Source organism: Polypterus senegalus, chromosome 2, assembly GCF_016835505.1.
Source record: "Polypterus senegalus isolate Bchr_013 chromosome 2, ASM1683550v1, whole genome shotgun sequence".
Classification (NCBI taxonomy): domain Eukaryota; kingdom Metazoa; phylum Chordata; class Cladistia; order Polypteriformes; family Polypteridae; genus Polypterus; species Polypterus senegalus.
In genome coordinates, this window is record NC_053155.1 from 88,013,252 (window position 1) to 88,040,308 (window position 27,057).

The following is a 27,057-nucleotide window of genomic DNA, read 5'->3' on the forward strand; positions in this document are numbered from 1 at the left end:
TAAGTACACATATTCTGAAGTTTGAAGTCAGTTGTTTTTAAGTACCTTTCCATAGCAAAGACGGTAGCATATAAAACACAATTGAACTTTTATATTGAGTACAGAAGCTACAAAATAAAATGAAACAATATGATGGTCAGTAGGAGTATTTAGTTTAGGGCTGTGATATTGTGCTTTTTAACAGATTTTAATTTTCCTTCAGTTATAAGTGTGATATTTTTAAGTCCTGCAGAGAAAAATCATTCAGTATAAAAAATACAAGTAATTACAGTTTATGTTTGACAATATGTTTAAGGTGAGAAAATGGATAGCCACAGCAGCCTGTACTCAAGACATTACGTTAACAGACTTTTAGAAGATATATAATTATGCTAGCAAGGCTGTTCCACTACCAGAGTGGTGAATTAGCAAGCAGTCAATTTGCGCCCCGTGCAATAATATCATTAGATGACTACCTGGGGCTGTTGGCAGAATTCTAGCAGATACATTAGGTGTTTCATGAGTGAGGTCTGGATAACATATGGTCAGCTCTTTGGCTTTAGGATTGCTTTGTGACTTTTTCGAATAATGCCATGAAGTGTAAGTGGTTAAAAAGCAGACAGAATATTAGTTTAGTTTTGGAAGATTTCACTTTATTAATATTATGCCCGCAACCCACATTTTACAAAAGATGTGGAATGTAATTAAATGAAATATCATTATTAATATAATGGAGTAATGCCTCAAGAGGGGCAGCACAGTAAATGCTGTTACTAGAGCTGATACCGCACTACCCCAGGAGACTGCATTCGATTTTCTGTGTGTGGTGTGCATGTTCTCCCCTTACCTAATTTTCAACAGACACTCAGGTTTTCTTCTCACGTCTGAACAAGGCACATTGGTGGCACTAAATTGGCCTGGTATGAGTGTGCTCAGTGATGGTCTGACTTCACTTTCAGAGTTGACTTCTGCCCTTGTTCTAGTGCCACCAGAATTAACTAATGCTCCTAAAGACCCTAAAATGTAGATTGAGTAGGTTCAGGTAATAGATGGGTTTCTGTGAAACATCTAGCTAAGCTGCATTTCATCTCCAGGAAACCTGGAGGTGAATCTCATTATACTGCAGAAATGTTGCTGTTTTAGTCCATCCAGGCATCCATTTCACCACTACACCATTACAACTTTGACCAGTTTCTAAGTTAATGTTACTTTACATTGTAATTCATGAATGTATGCCTCTGAATGAGTAGATATAAAAAGGCCTTTTTGATTTTTTTATTATTATTCAACAATATTTTAGTATCTGATATAACACAGGATTAAAACTTATTGAGCTGTAAATATTTATTGTATAAGTATACTGTAGAGTATTATTTGCATGGCAATAAGTAGCATATGATATATTCATAGCAGAAGTGTGTTTTACATGGTAGTGTTGTATGCCAATATTTAAAAAAATCTAATAATTTTAAGAAATCAGGATGTCTTTATTGAATTAATTGTTTCGCCATCAGATTTAATGTTACTTTTAGTTCTAGCATAGACTCATTGAATTTAGGCAGTGTAATGGGATTTATTTTGGTTTACAGATATGGATGTGATCACTCCACTCATTGAAGAAAAGGGAGCTGATTCTGGAGAAATTTCAGATGAAGATGAAATCACCGAACTAGGATTAATGCAGAAGCACTCCAAATATGGCAATCCTCAAGGAATAACGTATGTATATAACATGAGAATTGCTGTGTTTTATACCATATCTGATTTGCTTCATGCATAAAAATTCAAATATTTTATAATATTCTCCTGTCCATCCATTACCAAGACAACTTAATCCTGGCAGCATTGGGCACAAGAAGAGACCGTCCCTGGACAGAACACCAGACTAGCATGAAGCACATGCATACCATCACTCATGTAGAGTCAATTTACAATTCACATTTACAGTAATTTGGGATATTTGAGATTTGTATTGTAGAGTGCCCACTGGAAATGCTGAAAATATAAAAATGCCACACAAACATTAACTGGGCTTGGATTTAAATTCAGGTCATAAGGGCTCTGAGGCATCATTGTTATCCACTGTGCCATTATGCTATCCCAAATCCCAAATACAGCAACTTGTGTGACCACCTAAAGCCTTTGGTGCCCTGCATGATCCAATGTAATTCCTTCAAATCTGAATTAGTATAGACATTTTTATTTGCAATACTGTGGGCTTCCGGCAGCTGCAGGAATGATTGTCATACCCAATGTCTGCACGTTTTTTTTTTTTGCAGCAGGGTGGCAGCTAGCACTGATACTTTCTCTTTTGATTTTTAGTCTGGTCATCACAAGTTGGCTCGCAGTTTAGGCATACTTGTGCTCATAGTAAAAGACATAACTGCTTTGCCAAAGTGTACATTAAACTAGAAATTAGTACAAAATAAACAAGTTATGATGAAGTAGTTAATACTAGTGCACCCTCTAGTGGTCAGAAGCACACCCTGCTATTTTAATGCTAAATTAGGTAGCTTCTTTAAATGTGTTTGTCTCTGAATTAGAATGACAATTACATCAACCATTAATCAATTAAACACTTATATTTTATACAGCACCCTTCACAGTGTAACCCATTATAAAAATCTTTATAAAAATGAAAAAAAAAAAAAAAAAAACAAGCCAGGAAAACTTTTATGTCATGTACTGTGGTGGATGGATCACACAAATGCAGGTTAAGTTTTCATTAACTACTCAATGTGTGACGCTGAACAATTCCCAGTAATTAGTTATACTATGGATCTCTACTTCATAGTATAGCTGGAGTATAAGTTGAGCATGGGATTTGGCACTCTATAAATAAAACTTTATATTTTTATGAATTAAATTTTTTAATTAATATTTTTTATTTTCTACATATCCATTTAAATGTAAAGCATACTTTTAATTGAAATATGATGGATCTATGTACTCTGAACACAATTAATTTTATTGTCAATTAATTTCTTTATTTACTGTTTTTAGAAATAGTGTGAAAAACTACTTCAAATGATAATGCAATGTTCTAAGAATTTAAAACATACCTTCTTTAAATTGGTTGTGATAAAGAAATGTATTCTTTGTATGGACCATAGAATTAATAGTTTCTTTCAAAACCTATAGAAATGCTATGACTTTTTTTGTACTCTTCATGATACAGACAAGCAGATAAGGAGATGCAGACAATACTCTTTTTTTATACAGAAATGTAAAATGTGGTTAGTCACTTGCTGATAACTGGTAAATTATGGCTTATCTATAATGCATGCTTCTATATTCTGGCAGTTGGTGTGGACTCAGTATAACAGGATACTGTAGGCTCAGGCTCCTATTAAACTTGAACCGGAGTGGGTTGGAAAAATAGATTTATAGTTCAGTTATAGTCAGTTAGTTATAGAAGATGAGCTCAGGAAAAATAATGTTTCCCCTTCTGCCTTCACTGACCCAAAGTTTGTGGCTGGAAGATCAGATTGCTTCAGAACCTGGAAGGGTGTCATTCTCACTTTGCTAAGAGTGAAAATGTCACAGGAGGTGTACAATGAATATGATTGTTGCAGTGCAACACTTCTGATGCAGAAGGGTCAGTGTAGGGAACCATTTACATAAAGTACACCTTCAGGTCAGTTGACTTGTCTTTCTGTGGTAAGTGTGCAGCTTCACCTTGGCTAACCCCATTTCTATTTCTTGTTGACTGTCAGGCAGTTGAGGTTGTGCTTCTCATGAGACTTGTATTTATATACTGTATCTTTCCTGACTTCTAGAAAATCATTATTGCCCTATAATATGGTTGATCCATCTGTTATCCAACCCGCTATATCCTAACAGAGGGTCACAGGGGTCTGCTGGAGCCAATCCCAGCCAACACAGGGCGCAAGACAAGAAACAAACCCCGGGCAGGGCACCAGCCCACCGCAGGGTGCGCACACACTAGGGACAATTTAGAATTGCCAATGCACCTAACTTACATGTCTTTGGACTGTGGGTGGAAACTGGAGTACCTGGAGGAAACCCACGCACACATGGGGAGAACATGCAAACTCCACGCAGGGAGGACCCAGGAAGTGAACCTGGGTCTCCTAACTTTGAGGCAGCAGAGGCTACCCACTGTGCAAATTTAAAATGAAAACAGGTAAAACCTGTTGCATTGTACTACAGGAAGAACAGAAATTGCCATTTGGCATTTAATAAAAATATGTACTCTCCATGCAAATAGCTTTGTGCTGAAGGCACTTTGGCGGACATTATTCATTTAGCTTTAAGAAAGTAGTAAAAGTATGAATGGCAACTTGACTATGATTCTGATTATCAATGCACTTTATATATCAAGGTCAAGGTTTAAGGTCAAAATATAGCACAAAGTTCCCTAATCAAGAGCCAGTTAAATGCGCTGAGTGGCGGCTCTGAGGCTAGGGATCTGCACTGGCAATTGGAAGGTTGCCAGTTTGAATCCCGTAAATGCCAAAAGGGACTCTGCTCTGTTGGGACCTTGAGCAAGGCCCTTAACCTGCAATTGCTCCATCCGGGGTATGACGTTAATCTGCATCCAGCCCTGCATGTAGGCCCTCCAATCTGCAGGGAAAAACCTGGGGGTTGGTGGCAGAATTGGTACTCCAGCCACCATAAAAAACCCCACACTGGTTCCACTCCGTCTGAACAAGTGTGGTGCTGAGTTGTCACCTAATCTGGATCCTGAGTTGGTTTGTCGTGTGGTGGATGCGTGCTCCTAACTTAATTCAGATAGATAGACAGAGATATAGCACTTTATATTGTGTCCTATTTTTGTTTTTTGTCTGTGATCTACAGCACTGCATTCTTAAAGTCTTAAAGTGAATATGTTTGAATTTACTAAATTTAGTGTACGGTTCTGGATAAGCTTGCATCTATCCTGCAGAAACAGGACATGGAAATATTAAATGTGATTAATTTTTGCTGTTGTCACAGTAGTTGATCATTCAGTCGGTTGTGTAAAGGGACAATTTGAAGTAATGCATTATAAACAAATTTTGCACATTGTATTTATAAATACAACCACAAATGTAGGTAAAATAATAACTACTCATTATCTTCTAATATACTGTAAAAACCATCAAATTTCGAAATCAACAAGGAAAAAAGGTGCATTGCTTTGGTGACAGTTGTTATATGTTATATCATATGTATAATGTACTGCAGTGGGCTGGTGCCCTGCGCAGGGTTTGTTTCCTGCCTTTCGCCCTGTGTTGGCTGGGATTGGCTCCAGCAGACCTCCGTGACCCTGTAGTTAGGATATAGCAGGTTGGATAATGGATGGATGGATGTATACTGTATGTTGGAAATTTCCTATTGTAGTGAAAACTATTATTAAGGCTAATTAAAAAGAATGTAGACTGAGCTGTATTATTTTACTTGAAAGTGCTTAACCTTCAGTCTGATGTTTAAACTTTAATTTTGCAGGTTCTACCAAACTCTAATCCATTTACTGAAAGGGAACATCGGCACTGGTCTGTTAGGCCTTCCCCTTGCAGTAAGAAATGCAGGGATTTTGGTAAGAAATGACTGTTAAGACTCCTACTTATGTTCATATTCATTTCATAAAGTATGAAGGTACCGTATTCCATAGTCTTTTAACCTAGTCTAATAAGTTGCTTTAGATATGGGTGTCAGCCAAATTAATAATAATAATAATAATAATAAATAACTAGAGGCTTAAACAAAATTATGCCATTCATATGCATATTCAAGTCAGTTATTCAGTATTTTTGTTTTTCAACTTCGATTTTTAATATTTTTCTATGTAAGTTAGTAGAAATTTATACTAATTTGATTTATACTGCGGCAGCCCTAATTTTTATCTCAGCCAATGCTTCCTGTTGGGACTTGGCCTCTTATGTAAATAAAAAAAGTTTTCTCCTTTTCTGTTAAATGTTCTCTATTCTTATTCACTGTCATTCTTCTGATATGGCAAAAAGTACTTTCAAGACCAATTAGGTGTCATTTCAGTCAAACTAAAATTAAAAGTAAGAACACCAACATTCATCCTTATTAGTTTTTCATGAAAACTTTCTTTTTACATACTACCCTAATCCATTTCAACCCTTTTTATATTTAAGTTTTAAAGAAAAACACATTCATATGATATTATTCTAGAGGCCAGAGGGAGTCAAAAGCACAATTTGAAGCTGAATTGTGAATGTTTTGCAGTGTATTCTTGTTATCATATGTGCAACATAATTTCTGTTCTGTATATATGAAAATATAAGCATTCTCTGCACAGTGGATATGCCAATCTGAGACCAACCTTTGGGCACATGAACCATGTGGCAGCAGCATTGCACCCCATCCCTCTGTACTTATTTGATCAGTGGGATAATTATCACTAGTCCGACATGGAGAAAACTGGCAGAATAAGAAGAGTTTAAGTAGGATTGGAACAACAATTTGCTTAAATTATAATAGATGTGATATGATAGTAAAATTAAAAATGTTGTTTATATTGTTCCAATGGGTGTCCCCACTGAATTATACAAGTGAGGACTTGAATTGACCATTCCAGTGCAACGGTGCAGGTCCTGCTCCATGCTCCGTCTTCCAGACTCGGGAACCCTTGAACCCAACACCATCGTTAATGTAACTGGATGAGCTGGTCTGATGGGGACAAATTAAACTGAGTAAGGGGATGGTGTAAAAGGTGCAAGTGCTTTTATTAAAAACAAAAATAAACAAAACCAAAACAAATTCCAAAGTGAAAATGTTTCAATAAATAAATAATACATTAAAAAATGTATTTGAAAAAAGTGGGGGTTAAAATAATCCAAATAAGTAAATCAAATTAAAACGAGGTTAAAAACAATGGCTGGAAGCAATCCCCTTTTAAAAACCCAGTGCCTTCTTCATTTAGCTGGTAGCTCCCCTGCTTCTCCCATATGGGCCCTGCAAAAAGGGAGTCGCCCTACCTGCAGGTGCAGCTGCCTTATACACTGGTCCAGTAGCCTTCCATCCCCTGGCTACATATAGCTCCCAACGGACCAAGATTGGGGTTCCCCAGTGGCCAGGGTGCTCATGCTGGGGCTCAACTCTCCCAAGCCTCCTTGACTCTTGCTGCCTTCCTGGCTTTACGCGTTGAGCCAAACACATTCTTGGTCACTCCAGCTCCTTGAGATCGCTCAGCTGGAGCGACTGCTTCCTTCAGCCCCCGAATGTCGGCCAAACTTTAATTCCAGTGGTTATTCTCCCAGCCGTCTGCCTTAACCAGCGAGTCTGCTCTCGCTCGCTCGCTTACTTACTCCCACACCGGCTTTTTTCTCTTCCCGCCTTCCTCTTCTCTCCACTAATGTACGTCTGTCCATTCTTTTCTTTCTTTTTCTTTATTATTTTCTCCCCCCTCCGCACTCGCACTTTTCCTATTTATAATGGGAACATGGCACAGGTATGGCGATTAGCAGCTCCTGGCATCAATAAATGACACGGGCAATCCTGCACCCGTACAGTTAAGTACAGAAATGCCCACGCCCATATCGCGCCTGGGAACCGCTCTTGCCACACTGCCACACCCCCTCCTTAAGCCATGAGGGTGGTGATTATTTTTTTTTTAAAACTGGCCATTGGTTCGGACCCGAAGACCCGTTATACCACACCCAGGACTCCAGGCCACGCATTGGAAAATATGGAAAGATGGGGGGCCGGCTAGGTGCATCTCGGCTGATGCTGAAGAGGGCAGACATGATGGAAGTAGGATGTTGGCCACTGCAGCTGTTGGAATCACCCCCAGCTGGGAAGACCAACTAGGGTGACCTGGGGAGAAAGAGCGAGCCGTGATAAACTTGCCAAGGAGCCTAACCTGAAGTCTTTGAGGATTTCTCTTTGGGATTTTAAAATATTTATAAATTGTTTTTAACCTTCTCAAGAGCACTGATTCCTTTTTTATTGATTTGTAATTGACTTAATTTATTTATATCTGCACTAAATTTTATTATTTGGATTTGGTTTTAATAAACATGCACTTTGCACTTATGTTAATGGAACCTTGTTGTTCTCTCATTAGCCACTGTGCCCATCTCTGTTACAAACTAGAGTGTCATGTGGACAGTTTGGAGTCTGGTATGACCCTGGAATTTGACCCTGACAGATTGTTCCTGAAGGAATTCTCTCAAACAGAGTTCCTGCTGTGAAGAAGATATCAAACTGAACTTCCATTGATCTCTGTTTCTTTTATTTCTACCAAGGATACATACCCAGAAAGAGTGTTTCCTCAACCTCAACTCAGACTTTCCTGAGCAATGCAGGAATTTCTGGGCTTTCAGTCTCCCGTTCCTGAGCTAATATGAACATAATGAGATAGATAGATAGATAGATACTTTATTAATCCCAAGGGGAAATTCACAATGATGATGAGGTTTGATGATGAGGTTTGGTTCCTTCCTGAAAAGAAACTGGAACAAACTTTCAACACCATTTTTACTGTTTCTCTCAGTATTTAGTGAATGTTCAGTGTGAGTAGGCAGAGTGAATAATGACATAAATTGACATTTTTTGGTGCCTAGCTATTTGTGCTTCTTTTTCAAAGGTTTTACACCAAGTTAGTTCATTATTACCTGTGAGCATACTCAGTTACTGTAAATATGAGCATTGTGAGCCATTTCCATCTAGTTAAATCACCCAAATGTTTATCCTAATGTTAAACCAGAAACGAAGAGTGTGAAGCAACTTATGGTAAAGAGCAGTAGGGCATTTGAGGTTCACTAGTGTTTAATCATCCAAAATTTATTATTTTCTTGAAAAGCTCTACAACCAACAGTGCCAATAATGAAATAACCAAAAGAAATTAAAATAGCTGTCATAATCCCCTTGACTCCTCTGGTCTCTACTGTTTTGCATTGTGCTTATCTTTGTTATCAGATCTGCATTCAGTACTCCTGCAGGTCTGTTGCCGCTTAGTTCAAGATCTGCCTAAAACTATTTGTCAGCTGACTGTTTGCTGTAGGTCTTTTACCTTTTGTTCCTCTATTCAAAGAATCACGTTTGCATCTGGAAGCTCAACAATACCCCTTTGTGTGTCAAAGGTAAAAGCATTTACATTCATATGCCCCACTTAGTTATGAGAGCAGCTGGTTCTGCCTTTCTTAAAGCTGTAAAATGTGAGACAATTTCTGTTCACCAAGTGGCAGTGCTGGATCTTTGTGTTTTTTTTTTTAAATTGTGCCAACTTCAGTCTTCTGCTTGCTGGTCTTCTAAATTGTCAAAAAGCATGTTTCCCGAAGTCTTTGTTTACTTGATGTTTGGAGCATATTATGCTATTAAAGAAATTTATTTTAAGAAGAATACCTGCCTGCTCTAAGGGTCTCAAGCAGACATGCTAACCTACCACACAGGATGAACCTAAATTGTGCATGTCAGTGTGATGCACTATTCTGATACAGGCGATAATCTGCCTAAGCTCTGTGTGCTTACCTTCTTTCACCTTTGTATTAGTTGCCTTGGCATGGATGTAGTACCAATACAACACAGGGCACACTCACCCACAGACCAGCACCAAGGGAATTTTGTATCTGTTATCCTAACCTGCATATGTTGTGGAACCTCATTATTTTTTTCTTCCATTACCATTGTGATTAATTATATGATCCATTGATCCTGGTAGCCCATTCCAGCCACAGAATGGATATTGAATAATAATAATAATAATACATTTTATTTATACAGTATAGCGCCTTTCCCATGCTCAAGGCACTTGATAACTTCATGCTAGGTCCGGCCTATTGAAATGGTGGACTGCAGGCCACATGTGGCCCAGAAACAACCTCTAAGTGGCTGGCCCAACCTGTGGTCCTGTTTGAAATGCAGAGAGAAACACATTTTGTGAGCCTTCAGAAATTCCTACATAAATTCCTACAATAGTACAGACATGAACGCAAACTCCGCATAGCCTAGCAGCATTCAACCCACAATGCAGCATGTTGTTGTGTATCTCAAAGTAGTGGTAGTAGTCTATGATACAGTGATTTTTTTTTTTGATTTTTTTTTTTTGGTGAGATGGTACGAGCTAGTACTTTGTACTGGCATCTCGGCCACGATAACAGATTTTGATTTTGTTTCTTGGCATTGACTATATATTAAAAACATCTGTAATCAATTGTGTAACAAGTTGTAGTTGTTATCCAGTTTAATCAAGTGCATGCAAACATGGGTTTTTGCAAGTAGATGCTGTATTCACATGTGTTAGTTATTGTTATCACTTGTTATGGCTTTGTGCACTGATAGGTTTGATAGCATTTGTAGATCTTTTTTATTCTGTTAAATGCATTTTGTGGTGTGCCTGGGTCAGATGTGAGCAAAATGTTTATTTTACTTCAAAAGGGAAACAAATGTCATTGATACTACTGTGCATTATTTTGTTTTTTGTGCACTTTGAGATGTGCCTAGGTAAGATTTGATCAAAATGTTTTTTTTTTATTTCAAAGAGAAAAAAAGAATTGCTACTACTTCAGATTCTGTTCAATTATAGCCTTATTATTGTTTTTTTATGCATTTTTTGATGAGCCTGTGTCAGATGTGACCATATTTAAAAGGGAAACAATGAATAGACATTACTTGTTTTTCAATAAATTTGTTGTGTTGGTTTAAAAGTTGAAAATGTCTGGTCCAGGTAAATTTCTTGGTTTGAAAGTCTGGCCCAACTCAATTTGTAATTGAATAGCCCTATGCTAGGTGTTACATGGTAGGTCTCCTCTGCCCTTATTGTTTAATTACTATTTTAAAGGGAATGCCATCTGATTTTCTATCACCTGTGTGAATTTTCAACTGGACTGCTTTTACTTTCAACTCTATCATTTACACAGAGTGCCACTGGCACTTGTACTGTATATAAAATAGCATTATTGAACTTCTCCTGTACATGTTTTCCACTGTGTAATTTATTAACGGACTCACTCAAATATAAACCTAAAGAAACCACCTTGTATGTTCTATCCATCCATTATCCAACCCGCTATATCCTAACTACAGGGTCACAGGGTCGGCTGGAGCCAATCCCAGCCAACACAGGAAGCAAGGCAGGAAACAAATCCCGGGCAGGGGTCCAGCCCACCGCAGGGCGCGCACACACACACCCACACGCCAAGCACACACTAGGGACAATTTAGGATTGCCAATGCACCTAACCTGCATGTCTTTGGAATGTGGGAGGAAACTGGAGTACCCGGAGGAAACCCAAGCAGACATGGGGAGAACATGCAAACTTCACGCAGGGAGAAGCGAACCCGGGTCTCCTAACTGCGAGGCAGCAGCGCTTCCCACTGCACCACCGTGCCGCCTTGTATGTTTCAGATAACATTAAAATTACACCGGAGGTGAGGAATGGTATGTAGTTTTGGTAGTCTGATTGATCATAAAATTAAGGACTAAAGTGAATGAGTATGACAGAGACCAGAGTGTACAGAAGAACCTTATGGTAGAGAGAAAACATGAAAATTGTGAACAGACAGCCACTGACAATTTAACAGCCCCAGTTATTTTTTTCCTGCTTATCAATTCACCTGTGCAGCAAAGGATTAGTAGTTGATTGAATGTTAGTGGCTAATAAACTGGAATCAATGAGAGGCCATTTGATAAAAGAAAAATTAAGTGACTGTAGTTGCTTCTTGTTTGTACCTAGACTGTGCTCATGGACCTTTCCTTTACAAGCTCCTCGCCTGTAACTCTACCAAACATATTTTTTTGCCTCTCAACATGAGCCATGCAGGAGTCATGTAATGGAGAATTGGACAAAAGAGGAAAATAGATAGTTTAGTTGAGTTGATCTTTCTGGCATTCTGAGTTACACTTTGTATAAATACTTATGGGTTTTTAGAGTTTTGATTATTTTTTATTGGATCTATGTCTTTCCTTTAGCTAAGCAGGTGATTTGTCTTGTATGTTTCGGATGTCTGTGTATTATTTGATCTGTGACATAATTTGTTCAACTTGACTCAAGCCTATAGTCACAAAACCTCCAATGTTATTCAATATTTTAGGATTTTGTTTAGTAACTAGAAAGTATTTTTGAATCCATTCCAGTCACTGTCTTATATGGGGTTTGTGCTTTCCCCTCATCTCCTTATGAATTTGCCTTCATTTTTTTCCCACACCCCTGGTACATGCATATTAGGATAACTGGCAATTGTAAATTAACACAGTACAGGTCAGTGTGGGTATATTCAGTAAGTGCATTCTGGGATGGACTGGCACCTTGTCTAGAGTTAATTCCTTATGTATCTGGGATAGGATCTGACTCTCCTGACCCTGAAATAGATTAATTGGGTTTTCATGATGGTTGGATAAATTAGGTTACACATTGATTTGTAGTGGATCGTGAGTAATATATGAGATTTTTCGTGGGTGTGTGTGTTTGGGGTTTCCAACATTCTATGAAACTGAAGCTGAAGATTTAGGCATTGCATATGTTACATATACAAAAATGCCACAGTCCAAGTGTCTTTGTTTTAGCAAAATTCAATGTGGAAATGGTTCACACCAAAATAAAAGAAAAAACATACAAACAAACAAAACCTCTTGTCTATGATGTTTCTGTTAAGGCTTTCATATCTTGGTTATATTTCTTTTAAGTTTTTACATAGTTTTCCACTAATACATACAGTATGCATTTGAACGTGACATATGGTCAAAAAATGAACTGTATGCCATTTGATAACATTCTATTTGCAATACAATTATTTAATAGTCCATTTTTCTAGCTAATTAACAAACTGACTAACATTGTTATTATATTACAAACAAAGCTGAGCAATAAGGATGTTCTGCTACATGTCAGCTTTAGGGGATAAAAGAATATTGCATTATCTATGTGGCAATGTGAACCTTCTATTCTATCCAAAATAGAATAGATTAAATAAACTTTATTAATCTAATTGGGGTACTAGGGTGTTGTACATTGTTAGCCATTATGAATGTAGTGAAAAGTCAAGCAAAATGACATCTTTTATTGGTTAACTAAAAAAGATTACAATATGCAAGCTTTTGAGGTAGCTCATACCCCTTCTTCGGGCAACATCTTTTCATTTTTGAAAAGATCTTGATAGCTGAGAGGCAGGTCAACCAAGATAAAAACACAGATATCTCATGGTTTTATGCTGACACAGATTTGCTGCTTCAGTTTTTCGAACATTAATAGTAAGGTGTTGCTGTATAATTACAAAGAATGATCCAATATGCTTATTATATGATGAACTTTTCAAAAAGTTGGACATATGACATAATCATGAATTTTTGTTTGTGATGATTTACCTAACCGCTATTGATGATGGATCAGAAGATATTTTTGCTTTTTCTCTTAGCTTCTAGTGACATGTTTGAATTTGCTTGATGGGATTATGGTAAGTACCTATTTAGAAGATACCTCGGAAGTGGTGAGATATTCGTATATAATTATTTATTTGGGGTCCTCCCTGCGTGAAGTTTGCATGTTCTCCCCGTGTCTGCGTGGGTTTCCTCCGGGTACTCCGGTTTCCTCCCACAGTCCAAAGACATGCAGGTCAGGTGCATTGGCGATCCTAAATTGTCCCTAGTGTGTGGGTGTGTGTGTGTATGTGTGTGCACACGCTGCGGTGGGCTGCCCAGGGTTTGTTTTCTGCCTTGCACCCTGTGTTGGCTGGGATTGGCTCCAGGAGACCCCCATGACCCTGTAGTTAGGATATAGCGGGTTGGAGGATGGATGGATGGATGGATTATTTATTTGTGGAAGTCTGTGTGAAGTAGGTGACTGAGAAGTAAAAAATGGTGGTCTAATCAACCTTAGTTGAATTTCTATTATACTTATTGATGATTTAATGCTAGTGTTTTTACTTTGGATTTTTTTCTGCTGTAAAGATCAATATGTATTGTTTCACTTTAAACTTTTCTTCAAGTGTGATCTTAAAAATTATTGCCTTGAGCCTTGTTGTCAATAAGACTTTATGTCAAGAATCCAGCTTTTTTTTTTGCACAATGGAAAATCTATATGTTTGGCACATACAATTGTCTAATGAGTATAAAGTGCTTCAGATGTGATGAATCTGCAAAAAATGTCAATTTAATTCTCACCTATGTTTTGCCAGTTTTGATATATTATCCATGACTGCAAATGAACTTTGCAAGGAGCTGCTTTAAATAACATTGCTTTTTCAAGCACAAGTAATTTTAGAAACAAAATGGGCCAATTTTATTTATTAAAGTTTATTGCTAAAATGCAATGGTATCATACAGGTACAATAAATCAAATGTGAACTGTAAAGTGTGTCAGTCTTTTTAACTCTTGTAGATGAATAAAAAGTAAAATGCTTAAACATCTGATACATAGCTTACACCTCATAATAAGTCAATAGGTAATCTAAGTCATCTACCTTCCATAATAATAATGATTTCATATAAAAGTGCCCTTCAAGATACCCAAGGACACTGTATATCAATACAAAATATTAAAACTTATCATTAAACAGTTCAATACATGTACCTAGTTCACAAAACAGCAGTATTTTAAAGGATATAGTAAAGTTAAGTTTAGACCATGAAGGGCAGTAAAAACTAAGAGGAGAAATCTATACTGAATGTGAAAGAGGACAGGCAACAAATGTAATTTTTGAAGCGTAGGAGTAATATGCTTTAAGGCTAAATATGTAACAACACTTGCCATTGAATTTTGGACATAATGTTGTCTGTTTAGGCTCGAGCAGGAATACCAAACAACACTGCATTGCAATAATCAGTTGCAAGTTGACAAAAGCATAGATAAGGGTTTCCGCTGCAGTATCAAAAAGGAAAGGATACAATCTTGAAAACTGGGTATGATGGAAAAACACTACCTTAGTAATAATGTTAATATGAGGTTCAAAGGAGAGTGTGGGATCTAAAATAACATCAGGATTTTTGACACGTGCAGAAAGATGTAATAAAGCCTCAGATTTTTAATGACAAATTGTCAATTTTCCTTAAAGTACCTGTAGATTAAGTAATTAAAGCCTCAGTTTTTGCATTTAGTGTAAGAAAGTTTTCAGACATATCAGTGTTTTATATCAGCCAAACATGCAACCAATGCAGGAGGAGGTAGTGTTTTTGTAAGCCCTGTGTGTAAATAAACCCGTGTGCCATCTCCATAACAGTGAAACCATAGTCTGTGCTGTCTAATAATGGCTCCAATAAGAAGTATATAAACAATAAAGAGTAGGGGGCCAAGAGTTGATACCGGAGGAACACAATGAAACATATGAGATGGATTATACCTAAACCCACCTATAGCAACAAATTGCTGACAGCCGTTAAGGTAAGATTTAAACCACATAAGAGCACTTTCAGTAGTGTTTAATTCATGACATGTGTCGAAAGCAGTATTAAGGTCTAAAAAGATTATAAGTATTAGGAGACCACGATCCACAGCAACCAGGAGATCACTGGTCACCCTAACAAATACAGTCTCTATACTGTAGTTGGCTCTGACACCCAGACTGAAATTCATCAGACAGATCATTAGAGGCACGATGGTTTTTCAAACCTGTTCAGGGTTACTGGGATGAAGGTGGAGATGTATCATGTTTTTATAGGTGGTCCAGCTTCTACAAAGACACTGGCAACTGGTCCTGTTTATTTTTCCATTATTTGACCTGTGGCTTTCCATAATAAAGGCGCTTCTGAACTGTGGGGACATTGCGTCAACCAAAGCTTATTTTGCTTGTTCATTTTACAGGTTAACTCTTGTAAGTCTTTCTTATTTATAGATCCTTTCCTTTTATGCATGGACATCATGCCCTAGCACAGTCAGTCTCCGGTTGTAGATTTAGTGTTCTTGAGAGCTCTATAATATTTTTATTAAATATCTTGAATTAGTTGATGTGATGTGTTGAAAGTGTGCACAGATGCTGACACGTTACCTCTTATGTGTCTCATAGCTGCTGCATGTTAGCTAGTAGTAGGCTGGTATCAAGTAGCGCTATCACTCTCACCTTGCTCATTTGAGTTGATATCTAGGATGAAATTGCATTAAGCTAAATTTGCTATAATGGTCATGAAACCAATGCAGAACTTCTGTAAACTGGTAACATGCATCATAATTGTGAAATTCATTATCGTAACGTTCAATGATGTTACATTGCATACCATCCATAGATTAATCCCAGTAGCATGAAAGGTCAACCAGTAGATGAATTGAACAGCTAACACAATAAAACACCAAACATATGCATACAGAAACATGAAATAACAAAATATAGCTCATGTAGTTATGTATAGCTTTGTGAGTGGCTGTTGAGTAACCTTCTGACCTGAATTAAAAACTGGTCCTGACTTATATGGTGTGAGTACTAATGGTCCTATTTCATTTGTCAGAAACGTGGAGGGAGAAAATTACTGTGCAGGTAATACTATTCATACTGTTTAACTTTTCAACGGTGTTACTGCATGTCATACTGTTTGCCTTTCTAAGTCAGCCTGTGTTATATGCCATATGTCGTGAATAGAAGAGAGCTATCTGCCAGAGTATGTTGGTGAAGACAGATTGGGAGTGTTATCAGTATCCAACTGCCAGAAAGTGATGCACATGATAAGCAGTGTTGTTCAGTATTGTTTTTCTCAAGTCAAGGTAGTTTGTACAAAGAATACACACCCCAGACCAAGACACCATCAACCAGCAGCCCTGCATTATTGATTCCCTGAAAAATTAATCCACCAAATTCAAGGTGTTTTTTAAAGTGCTCTGGTCATTCCTTAGGCATGAGTTAACAATAAGTGGAATTATTCAGACCAATAACTTTTTTCCAATACTCCAGCATCCAGCATTTGTGCTCCTTTACCCACTGCAATTTGCATTTTCTTGGTTTTTGGACTTGTTTGGATTATCATCAGCCATGACTCTTCCATGATAGGATAAAACAATTTTGTCCTCAGCTGTTAGTTCAGTTGCAGCAGGTCATCTTACTGGGCACAAATGTGCTGACTTTTTTCATCAATGATCTGTTTGCTATTGCACATAGATTAGTGGCCCCTTATCCTCACACAAGTGAACATATCTTGCATGAAAACCCCGTAAGCATTGCTGTTCATTGTGCTTTAATGCCTGGGTATCCTGTACCCACAGACATTCAAATATTTCGTCTTGTCCTTTTTTTTAACTTACAAACAAACATGCCATTTTCTCATGATTACCTTTGTGCTTATATATATATATATATATATATATATATATATATATATATATATATACATATATATTTATACATATATATATTTATACATACAGTGGTGTGGAAAACTATTTGCCCCCTTCCTGATTTCTTATTCTTTTGCATGTTTGTCACACAAAAAGTTTCTGATCATCAAACACATTTAACCATTAGTCAAATATAACGCAAGTAAACAAAAAATGCAGTTTTTAACTGATGGTTTTTATTATTTATTTACAAAAAAAAATCTAAACCTACATGGCCATGTGTGAAACGTTTGCGATAACTTGCAATGAGTCTTTTACAGCGTTCTGGAGGAATTTTGGCCCACTCATCTTTGCAGAATTGTTGTAATTCAGCTTTATTTGAGGGTTTTCTAGCATGAACCGCCTTTTAAGGTCATGCCATAGCATCTCAATTGGATTCAGGTCAGGACTTTGACTAGGCCACTCCAAAGTCTTTATTTTGTTTTTCTTCAGCCATTCAGAGGTGGATTTGCTGGTGTGTTTTGGGTCATTGTCCTGTTGCAGCACCCAAGATCGCTTCAGCTTGAGTTGATGAATAGATGGCCGGACATTCTCCTTCAGGATTTTTTGGTAGACAGTAGAATTCATGGTTCCATCTATCACAGAAAGCCTTCCAGGTCCTGAAGCAGCAAAACAACCCCAGACCATCACACTACCACCACCATATTTTACTGTTGGTATGATGTTCTTTTTCTGAAATGCTGTGTTCCTTTTACGCCAGATGTAACGGGACATTTGCCTTCCAAAAAGTTCAACTTTTGTCTCATCAGTCCACAAGGTATTTTCCCCAAAGTCTTGGCAATCATTGAGATGTTTCTTAGCAAAATTGAGACGAGCCCTAATGTTCTTTTTGCTTAACAGTGGTTTGTGTCTTGGAAATCTGCCATGCAGGCCGTTTTGCCCAGTCTCTTTCTTATGGTGGAGTCGTGAACACTGACCTTAAATGAGGCAAGTGAGGCCTGCAGTTCTTTAGACGTTGTCCTGGGGTCTTTTGTGACCTCTCGGATGAGTCGCCTCTGCGCCTTGGGGTAATTTTGGTCGGCCAGCCACTCCTGGGAAGGTTCACCACTGTTCCATGTTTTGCCATTTGTGGATAATGGCTCTCACTGTGGTTCGCTGGAGTCCCAAAGCTTTAGAAATGGCTTTATAACCTTTACCAGACTGATAGATCTCAATTACTTCTGTTCTCATTTGTTTCTAGCTTTTGAGGTGCTTTTGGTCTACTTCTCTGTGTCAGGCAGCTCCTATTTAAGTGATTTCTTGATTGAAACAGGTGTAGCAGTAGTCAGGCCTGGGGGTGGCTACGGAAATTGAACTCAGGTGTGATACACCACAGTTAGGTTATTTTTAACAAGGGGGCAATTACTTTTTCACACAGGGCCAGTAGGTTTGGATTTTTTTTCTCCCTAAATAATAAAAACCATCATTTAAAAACTGCATTTTGTGTTTAATTGTGTTATATTTGACTAATGGTTAAATGTGTTTGATGATCAGAAACATTTTGTGTGACAAACATGCAAAAGAATAAGAAATCAGGAAGGGGGCAAATAGTTTTTCACACCACTGTGTATATATATATATATATATATATGACTCAGTCAATTAAGTGGGAAGATCAGATGCACCTAAAAAAGTGTCCATTATGTGTATATTATGATTTCAGGCAATATAGTATTTTGAGAGATGTTCTGCACTGCTATGCTAAATGGAAGGCTAGAGGTTCAATACCCAGCATTCTAAGTGTTACCTTAAATAAGTCACATAGCCCTCTAGTCCTACAGCTTTACAAATGTGTAGAAAATGTGTGCTTTGGCTGACTTTAAATAAATTAATAAATTGTAAATGTAATTCAAAAATAAAATACTGCTTGTGCTTTATTAATATTTTTACCTGACTCGGAACTGTATTAAGCAATTTTAAAAAGAGATGGATAGATGCTTCTGTGCATGCCAACATTGTTGTCAGGCAGCTTCATAAGCCTGCTAGAATTGATTCAGAAATTAAAAATAATGCACGGTGTGGCAAGATCATTGGAACGCTAAGCATTTAATTTTTTCAAAAGGTCAGGGAATTAATTCTGGCCTACGTTGGCTGGGCCCTGTCTTTTGTGAAATACCTGTGCAAGCTAATATGAAAATCAAAAATGCGCACTTGATTTTTAACATTCACTGAAACCCTCTTGATTGGTTTTGTGGTAATATACCTGTTTAAATCTTCACTTCTCTAAAATTCTATGTAGAAAAATGTGTATCTGAAAACTTTCAACCCTATTACAACACTTTTTCCTGTGCTGCATATGGAGAAAGTAAAAATAGGTAAATGATGTTTAAATATAATACACAACAACAACCTTTTTATTTCTATTCTATTCTATAGAATGTAACTCAAAGTGTATTACACAAAAAAGAAGTTACAGGAGAAAAAGCAGCAAGCTAGAAGTAGCTATATATAACTCAATAAAAAATATATTAAAAAAAAATTTTTAAAATCAATATGCATTTTTATAACCCAGATATACAAGTAGCACAGTAGAATCCTAATTTGAAGATAATCTTTTTTTAAGTCCATTAAGATAAGTCCGATCCTATGGTCAGATGACCAGGGGGCAGAAAAAACAATCAAACAAAAAAACTCCAGGGTAGAGATGGTGGAGAGAAAAGCAAGAACAAAAACAAAATCTGCAGGGGTACCAGGACAAAAAGCCACACAGCCCCTACTGGGCATTTTTTTTTAATTTTATTAATTTTATTGCAATCATTCCATACAAATCAATCATTTTTTACAAAAAGTAGGATTGTACTGGGCCACTGGGCATTCTGCCTAACATAAAGGTGCTAAAGTCATTCTTATTATTTTTGAATCTTCATATTAGTCAATTTGATGCACTGAGTCTCGTAGACAGTGAGAATATCTCCTTTTATTCTTTCAACGCAAGTGGCTGCATAGTACTGCGATCAGGTGGTGGCGGCGGCATAAAACTCCATCATAGAGAAACCAGAAGAGAAAACTAGGGATTAATAATGATAGCACATCCAGCACATCCATGAAGTATATGATAATGCAATGCATATAAAATATTTAAGAAGCAGAATAGAAGGAAATTAAGAAAAGGTCAAATTGAACAAGTGCGTTTTTAGTAGTTTTTCAAATTGATCAATGATATTTGCCTGGAAGATCTTGATTGCTTAAGTATTTCAAATTTATGGTGCATAAGAGTAAAAGGCTGCCTTTCCACTTCTTTTATGCTAAACTTTCATTGTAATAAGCAAACCAGTGTTAGACGCTCTGAGGTTATAACTGGGAATATACAAGGAAAAGGCACTCCAAAATGTATAAAGGAGCAAGATTATTCAGAACTTTATATACCATTAGCAGTATTTTAAAACGTATTCTAAAGGACAGTGGTAATCGATGTAACAATGCTAAAACTAGTATGTTGTGCTTAGATTTTCTTTTAGCTACAGCATTTTGAACTAACTGCAAACGACTGATGATTGATGTCTTTCTTTGGTAGTCCTGGAAAGCATTATAGTAATCTAGTTGACTAAAGATGAAAGCATCAGTTAATTAATAGATACACAGTAATAGATCTTAATTAAAACACCATTAAAAACCTAATTTGTAGCAGAGGTGGGTAGAGTAGCCAAAAATTGTACTCAAGTAAGAGTAGCATTACTTCAAAAGAATATTACTCAAGTAGAAGTAAAAAGTAGTCATCCAAAAAACTACTAAAGTAAGAGTGAAAAGACTACTCAAGCACTGTGTAGCGGTTTGATCATAATAAAAGATTTATTTTTTAGAAATGTTGTAATAAGACAGACAAAAATATAAAATAATGTACAAATTCTGCTATTTCCAAATAATAAAATAAAAAATGAATAAAAATAACATCTTTACACAATAAAGATGTATAAATAGAACAAATCTCAGTTTTTCACAACAAAGCGTTTGAACCCAATACCTACAGTAGGCAACATGTATGTTTGAACAGTGCAAACTACTTACAGTGACACGATATACTGTACACTGACAGTATATTACTGCATATTCACTTGCCCTCCAAATAGCACAGTTGATAGAAAATAACATTCGAAAAGGCAGCTTGTGCATGTACAAGAAGTCTCACTTTACCTTGACTGTCTGTGTCTGTGAATGTTTGGTTAAAACATGCTTGTTCTTCACTCAGTGAAGTGATGGTTAAGCTTCAGTTGGAGTTGGCTCTCATTTTTCATGTACAGTGGAACCTTGGAAACCGTGGAAACTTGGTTTGCGAGTGTTTTGCAAGACGAGCTAAAATGTTTAATACATTTTGATTTGATAAACGAGTGAGGTCTTGCATTACGAGTAGTCCGTATACGCTTTGTCTGCCGAGCGTCACATAATTACAAATGAGCTGATGGTTCTTCTCTCTCTACGGTGAACTGCTACAGCACTGGGTGCCTGCGGTTGCTTCAGGACGCTCTTCCTCATGTTATCCCGTTGGGTGAAATCCCACACGAGTTTAGAAACTCACTCACACTAGCCATGATTCTTTTGAAAGGTATGGTGGAGGTTAATTTGTTTTATGTATTTTTACTTTATATTTTGTATTAATCATTTTTATATGAATAGTTCTGGGTTGTGGAACTGATCATCTGAGTTTCCATTATTTCTTATGGGGAAATTCACTTTGATATACGAATGCTTTTGATTGCGAGCATGTTTCCAGAACGAATTATGCTCGCAAACTGAGGTTTCACTTGTATTCTTTCTTTCCCTGCCCGCTGTCTGTAAAGAGTTTGTGCCACTATGCTGACACAGTTTGTGTGTGGTCATGTGACTGCATGGCTACGTCTGATTTGTGAAACAGAGCCATGTGATTATTGTTGCTATGTCTGATTGGTGAAATGGAGTCTTGTGATTATTATTGCTATGTCTGATTGGTGAAACAGTCATATAGTAGATTCACTGGCGGCTTCTCTCTGGCAAAAATATATCTAATGTGTAAATGGAAAAAAAATGTTAGCGAGTCGAGTGTTGCCCAATGTAGCAGAGTAAGAGTAGCGTTTCTTCCTCACAAATGTACTCATCCATCCATCCATTATCCAATCCGCTATATCCTAACTACAGGGTCACGAGGGTCTGCTGGAGCCAATCCCAGCCAACACAGGGTGCAAGACAGGAAACAAACCCTGGGTAGTGTGCCAGCCTACCTCAGGGTGCCCGCGTGCACACACACACACACGCACCAAGCACACACAATAGGGACAATTTGGAATCGCCAATGCACCTAACCCGCATGTCTGTGGACTTTGGAAGGAAACCGGAGCACCTGGAGGAAACCCACACTGACACGGGAAGAACATGCAAACTCCATGCAGGGAGGACCCAGGAAGCAAACCAGCGTCTCCTAACTGTGAGGCAGCAGCGCTACCACTGCGCCACCGTGCTGCCCCTAAATTTACTCAAGTAATAGTAAAAAGTATGGTGCAGTAAAACTACTCTTAGAAGTAAATGTAACTCGTTACTACCCACTTCTGATTCGTAGTGGCATAACTGGTCATACCTTGTAAATATGAAAATTCACCATAACACAGAAGCACACAATTCACCTAATACATATTCCTAAACATTTTATAAAAATTAAAAAATATAATTACCCTAGATGCCATAATAGCACCAAGCTTAGCTCTGCTGCATCACAGATCCAATATCCTGGTTTCAGTTTTTTGCCCAATTGTGTACGTGTGGGTTTTTCATCGAGTACGCCATTCTTCTTTCACATCCTAAAAAGTTGTTTGTTATGTTAATTGGTGACTCGTTGCTGGTGTACGCTACTGTGTTTTAGTGATTTGGGCTTGCGATGGAATTACGCACAATGTAGGTTTGTTTTCTACCTTGCATCTCATACTTCTGGGATAGGCTTCAACCTGTATGACTCTCAGGTGGATTAAGAGGATTGTAAAATTTTTTGTGATGTTATAATTACTCTCATATTATTTATTATTATTTCAATGTTGTACAGTTACTCTTTTTCATAATTTTCAAAAGTAAACCTTTCTACAAACAACATCAAGCAAATATGAATAAAAGGACTGTGAACATTAAATGTACAAAACAATATATACTGTATTGTCGGCTGTCATTTTTTCACTGCTTAAATAGTCTCAATTTGTTAACATTACTTTTCCTTAATGAACTAAATAGCATAGAAAACCATAAGTATGTCAGCATATTCTTCTTGCAGAGACTGTTATTTTATTTTCTTTCCAAGCAAATAAGCCTCATATTTGAATGCTAACATGAATGCAACCAGTGTAAGGAAAAATATGCATCACTGACAGATGTTAGGGTCTTAACTTTGCAGAGCTACAGGGATACACTTTATTTTATTATTTTTCTTAAAAGCATTGTGGTTGTAGCTGTTTATCCACTGTGTTCCTGTTAGCAGTGAGCCAGAATATCTGAAGGGTAGAACCATTTGAAATTTTATTCTGACTGATAGGGTTTCTTTAATACTTGCGCTTACTTTTAAAGAAATACAGTCCTTAATTAATTGCATTGATGCTTCAGTTTTTAAAGTGATAATTAAAACTGTACAACTATAATAAAAATCATTTAGACTTCAGTATTATTTTACAACCTTAGTATGTCTTTTAGATGAAAAACTTTGTGTTTGAAATATTGCAGATTTGCCCATAGGGTTATATTGAATACTATTATGAGCACATCTAAGAACAGAAGTGATTACTTGATAATGTATACCTATCTAGTCCACAGGAAGACCCTCTTTCGTACCCATTACAGCCTGAATGTTTTGGAGATATGGATTCAACAAGGTACTGGATGCGTTCCTTAGGGATTTTGGTCCATGCTGACCTGATATCATCATGCAGTTCCTAAAGTTTTTTAACCATATATTCATAACTTGAATCTCTTGTTTTACCTCAACCCAGTGGTGCTCTGTTGAACTGAGATATGCCCATCAGAATAAACTGAAGGCACTGTTATATGCATAGAACCAGCTTTAGTTGATTAATGATTTCTGGAAAAGGTCTCACCATTTTACCTACAAGCTTGTTAGAGACAGCAGCAGCTCATATGTGTGTTAGGCGTGGGGTGTTGATATTTATTTTATTTCTGTAAGTATATGTGTATATATATATATATATATATATATATATATATATATATATATATATATATATATATATACAGTGCATCCAGAAAGTATTCACAGCGCATCACTTTTTTCACATTTTGTTATGTTACAGCCTTATTCCAAAATGGATTAAATTCATTTTTTTCCTCAGAATTCTACACACAACACCCCATAATAACAACGTGAAAAAAGTTTACTTGAGGTTCTTGCAAATTTATTAAAAATAAAAAAACTGACAAATCACATGTACATAAGTATTCACAGCCTTTGCTCACTACTTTGTTGATGTACCTTTGGCAGCAATTACAGCCTCAAGTCTTTTTGAATATGATGCCACAAGCTTGGCACACCTATCCTTGGCCAGTTTCGCCCATTCCACTTTGCAGCACTGCTCAAGCTCCATCAGGTTGGATGGGAAGCGTCAGTGCATAGCCATTTTAAGATCTCTCCAGAGATGTTCAATCAGATTCAAGTCTGGGCTCTGGCTGGGCCACTCAAGAACATTCACAGAGTTGTCCTGAAGCCACTCCTTTGATATCTTGGCTGTGTGCTTAGGGTCGTTGTCCCGCTGAAAGATGAACCGTCGCCCCAGTCTGAGATCAAGAGCACTCTGGAGCAGGTTTTCATCCAGGATGTCTCTGTACATTGCTGCAGTCATCTTTCCCTTTATCCTGACTAGTCTCCCCGTTCCTGTTGCTGAAAAACATCCCCACAGCTTGATGCTGCCACCACCATGCTTCACTGTAAGGATGGTATTGGCCTAGTGATGAGCGGTGCCTGGTTTCCTTCAAACGTGACGCCTGGCATTCACACCAAACAGTTCAATCTTTGTCTCATCAGACCAGAGAATTTTGTTTCTCATGGTCTGAGAGTCCTTCAGGTGCCTTTTGGCAAACTCCTGGCGGGCTGCCATGTGCCTTTTACTAAGGAGTGGCTTCCGTCTGGCCACTCTACCATACAGGCCTGATTGGTGGATTGCTGCAGAGACGGTTGTCGTTCTAGAAGGTTCTCCTCTCTCCACAGAGGACCTCTGGAGCTCTGACAGAGTGTCTATCGGGTTCTTAGTCACCTCCCTGACTAAGGCCCTTCTCCCCTGATCGCTCAGTTTAGATGGCCGGCCAGCTCTAGGAAGAGTTCTGGTGGTTTTGAATTTCTTCCACTTACGGATGATGGAGGCCACTGTGCTCATTGGGACCTTCAAAGCAGCAGAAATTTTTCTGTAACGTTCCCCAGATTTGTGCCTCGAGACAATCCTGTCTCGGAGGTCTTCAGACAGTTCCTTAGACTTCATGCTTGGTTTGTGCTCTGACATGAACTGTCAGCTGTGGGACCTTATATAGACAGGTGTGTGCCTTTCCAAATCATGTCCAGTCAACTGAATTTACCACAGGTGGACTCCAATTAAGCTGCAGAAACATCTCAAGGATGATCAGGGGAAACCGGATGCACCTGAGCTCAATTTTGAGCTTCATGGCAAAGGTTGTGAATACTTATGTACATGTGCTTTCTCAATTTTTTTATTTTTAATAAATCTGCAAAAACCTCAAGTAAACTTTTTTCACGTTGTCATTATGAGGTGTTGTGTGTAGAATTCTGAGAAAAAAAATGAATTTAATCAATTTTGGAACAAAATGAGGAAAAAGTGATGCGCTGTGAATACTTTCCGGATGCACTGTATATATATATACCACAAAGTGAAAGGACTACACTTTGGTGATCCTATATAATTTGAAAGAATGCACAATAATGTAGCACACAATCATTTGTGGCAACATCTTTCCAGGTATGAGTTCAGAACAGAACTGAAAACAAAATGGCCATTTCCCAGGTTTATTTAGTCGCTCAACAGGAAGTCACTGGGTCCAGGAGTACAGACAACGAAGGTAACATCTGCGATGGAATGGCTGTTAGTTTTCCATTTTTGCGAGGGAGGACGAGAGAAGGCATTAGACCACAGCACCAACTCGTGGTTTGGAGGGTAATTACCATCACCAGAGCCCTTAAGCTATCTCCCATGCACATGACACAATATGTATGTATTTTATTAAAAACCACGCTACCACTTCTAGCATTCCTATCCCTTAACCATGCCCAGTCTACAATAAAAACCTTGACAAGACAGCAAAAAAACAATGAATCTGAAGAATCTATACCAAAGTTTAATAATAAAAACACATATTAAAATATTGCCTTATTATGGTCTTTTCTGATACAGTATATTGTTATTTATTTTCCATTAACCAAACAAACTTTCACATTTCACAGTTAAAATTTTCACAACACACAGTACCAAACAAATATCCATCCATCTATTTTGTGAAATTAGTTATCTGCAGATAGCACTGTCGGGGACCAAAGCCTCTTCCATCAGCATTGGGTGCAAAGCTGGGAACAACCTTGGGTTGGGTGATATTCTATTACAGAGCAAATTGGTACTGACCAGCAGATGATAACATTATACATTTTAAAATAATACATTTTTGTAGTCTTTCTAGCTATTAAAACAGCCCTAAAATTGGATTAAGTGGGTGTGGAACTGAATTAACAAAAACAACATAAAACTTGTTCTTGATTTTTAAAAAAGTAACAAAGGGTACAATATGATTAAAATCAAGTGAAATTGAAATCCTACAGGTTTTAATATGAAATTTGATCCGTTATAAACACAGAACGCAAGTGGGTGTTACACCTACAGTATTATTACATTTAAATCAAACAAATTCCCAAAATGACA

The 27,057-nt window shown here is 37.4% G+C and overlaps 1 protein-coding gene across 3 annotated transcripts in view; it reads left to right on the top strand.

Moving 5' to 3' along the window:
• The window catches only part of slc36a4 (solute carrier family 36 member 4), a 786,828-nt gene that overhangs the window by 2,041 nt on the left and 757,730 nt on the right, over positions 1-27,057 (top strand). For all 3 annotated transcript variants that reach the window (XR_005632559.1, XM_039744147.1, XM_039744146.1), the window contains exons 3-4: positions 1,569-1,698; positions 5,431-5,521. Coding sequence is in view for 2 of the 3 variants with exons in the window: in XM_039744147.1 (XP_039600081.1) it covers positions 1,569-1,698; positions 5,431-5,521 (221 nt within the window). In the remaining variant the exon portion in view is untranslated. The remainder of the gene's footprint in view (positions 1-1,568; positions 1,699-5,430; positions 5,522-27,057) is intronic.